The 2,020-nt window shown below is 52.4% G+C and overlaps 1 protein-coding gene across 1 annotated transcript; it reads right to left on the bottom strand.

Moving 5' to 3' along the window:
• Positions 1–203: 203 nt before the first annotated feature.
• Positions 204–785, bottom strand: LOC147982824 (uncharacterized). Its single transcript, XM_087540550.1, has one exon. The coding sequence runs from the start codon at positions 783–785 to the stop codon at positions 204–206; it is 582 nt and encodes a 193-aa protein (XP_087396676.1).
• Positions 786–2,020: the final 1,235 nt, after the last annotated feature.

Genomic DNA, 2,020 nt, shown 5'->3' with positions numbered 1-2,020 from the left:
CCATTTTTGAGCCTGATTTACGTCGGCGCGGACACAAGACGAACGCGCGCGCTCGCCCTCTTTCCTCACCGGGCATCTGGTCGGTGGCACATTGAATTCACACCCTCGCCCGCCTGCTACGTCGCCGACGCCGCCGACCATTTTTTCAGATAAAAATGGATACATAGATAATTTTAGCGTACACAAATAAAAAGAAAAGACCACTACTCGTCGATTTCTGACTCCGACTCGGTAATGTCTTCCTCCGATGTCTGAATGTAGGCGTCAGCATACGCCTCGTGTTCAAAGTCCCAACCCGCCGTTTCTCGTAGCCTCAGTTTCAATTGAGCTGCCTGCTTCCGCGAACGCTTGTCCTCCCGATAGGCAGCTCGCTCCCTCCTCCTCGCGTCCCTCTCCGATCTCAATTGCTTATAGAACTGGCGCTCGTTGACGATGTTCTGCGGGAAGCCTCCACGCCACACCACCAAGGCTTCCACGTCCTTCTCTACGATGGCGAGGCGACGCTGCCGCCTCCGGTGGACACAACGATCCTCGTCGGTGAAAAGCCGTGGGAGAGGCGCCAGATCCTGCGCCCGCTGGCTCGACACGTTGGGAAAATTCATATCCCGACGAGGCCTTAGGAGGCGCCACGCCGCCGTGTCATTGCCGCGGGCTGCCTCCTCTGCAGTGTCGAAGGTGCCGAGGACGAGACGTTTCTCGCGAAACCAGATCTCGGCGAAGAAGCCGCCGGAGCGGCGCTCGCGGACTCCGTGAAAATCCGAAGCGCCCAGGCGGCGGATCGACATGATGGCGCAAAGGCGGCGAGAGTGGGGCGGCCGAGAGAATATGGAGGGAGCGCCTTCTTTATAGCGAGCGCCGTCCGCGGTGCACGCGCGAACCTTTCCCGCGCGCTGGAGCGCCAAAACCAGCGCGCGCTAGACCGCTTTCCCCCGCGCGCGAACCTTTCCCACGCGCTGGAGCGCCAAAACCAGGCGACGGCATGATGTTAAACACGCGCCGTCATGAAATGGGTCGGCCCGTTGGGCGCACTGCCGACCCAAAACTAAAAGAGGGCAGACGGCGGGCGGACGACCGACCCAAACGGACAAAAAGCGAACAAAAACGCCGTCCGTTTGGGTCGGCCGTTGGAGTTGCTCTTATGGTGCGATTATTCGGGAAATCATAGATCATTCTAATCATTTTAATATTGCATTTTTAGTCATGAGTTTAGGAGCTCGTATACCGAGGCTTGCAATTTAGCGAAGCATGCTCTTACACTCGGTGTTGGCGGCCATGTTTGGTTAGGCAACTCGGGCGATCTTACTTTAGTTCATGTAAACATTGTGAAGTTTTAGATAAAGGCTTCACGAGATTGTCTAAAAAAACACAATCATATAATCTCGGCCATAAAGTGACTCTATTTCACTCGACTTCAAAAAATAAAATTGATAAACTTATGAGTGAGTTCCTATGTTTGTGCACCAGGGGTTTAGGTAGTCCGCGACTTCAAATCAGTGTGGACGGCTGCTTTGTCCTCTTAGAGTGTTGGGACAGCCCGATGGGCTGGATAGTCTGCCTTAGCCCATGACATTCCCACCTCCTTAACAAGGCTTGACCCTAAGCCGCGGCATGAGGGAAGCGAGTGCGGAGCTCCTGTTCATTGTAATCAATATAAGTGATATTATATGGCCATCATCATTTTGTGCTTGTGATCTTCATCTCCGAAGCACCGTCATGATCACCATCGTCACCGGCGCGACACCTTGATCTCCATCGTACCATTGTTGTCGTCTCGTAAAACTTATACTTTCACGACTATCGCTACCGCTTAGTGATAAAGTAAAGCATTACAGGGCGATTGCATTGCATACAATAAAGCGACAACCATATGACTCCTGCCAGTTGCCGATAACTCGGTTACAAAACATGATCATCTCATACAATAAAATTTAGCATCATGTCTTGACCATATCACATCACAACATGCCCTGCAAAAACAAGTTAGACGTCCTCTACTTTGTTGTTGCAAGTTTTACGTGGG

The sequence above is a fragment of the Triticum urartu genome, chromosome 2A, assembly GCF_056163025.1.
Source record: "Triticum urartu cultivar PI428250 chromosome 2A, HENAU_Tu73, whole genome shotgun sequence".
Lineage (NCBI taxonomy): Eukaryota > Viridiplantae > Streptophyta > Magnoliopsida > Poales > Poaceae > Triticum > Triticum urartu.
Note: the sequence above shows the minus strand (reverse complement) of the source record. Positions and strands in the feature narration are given on the sequence as shown.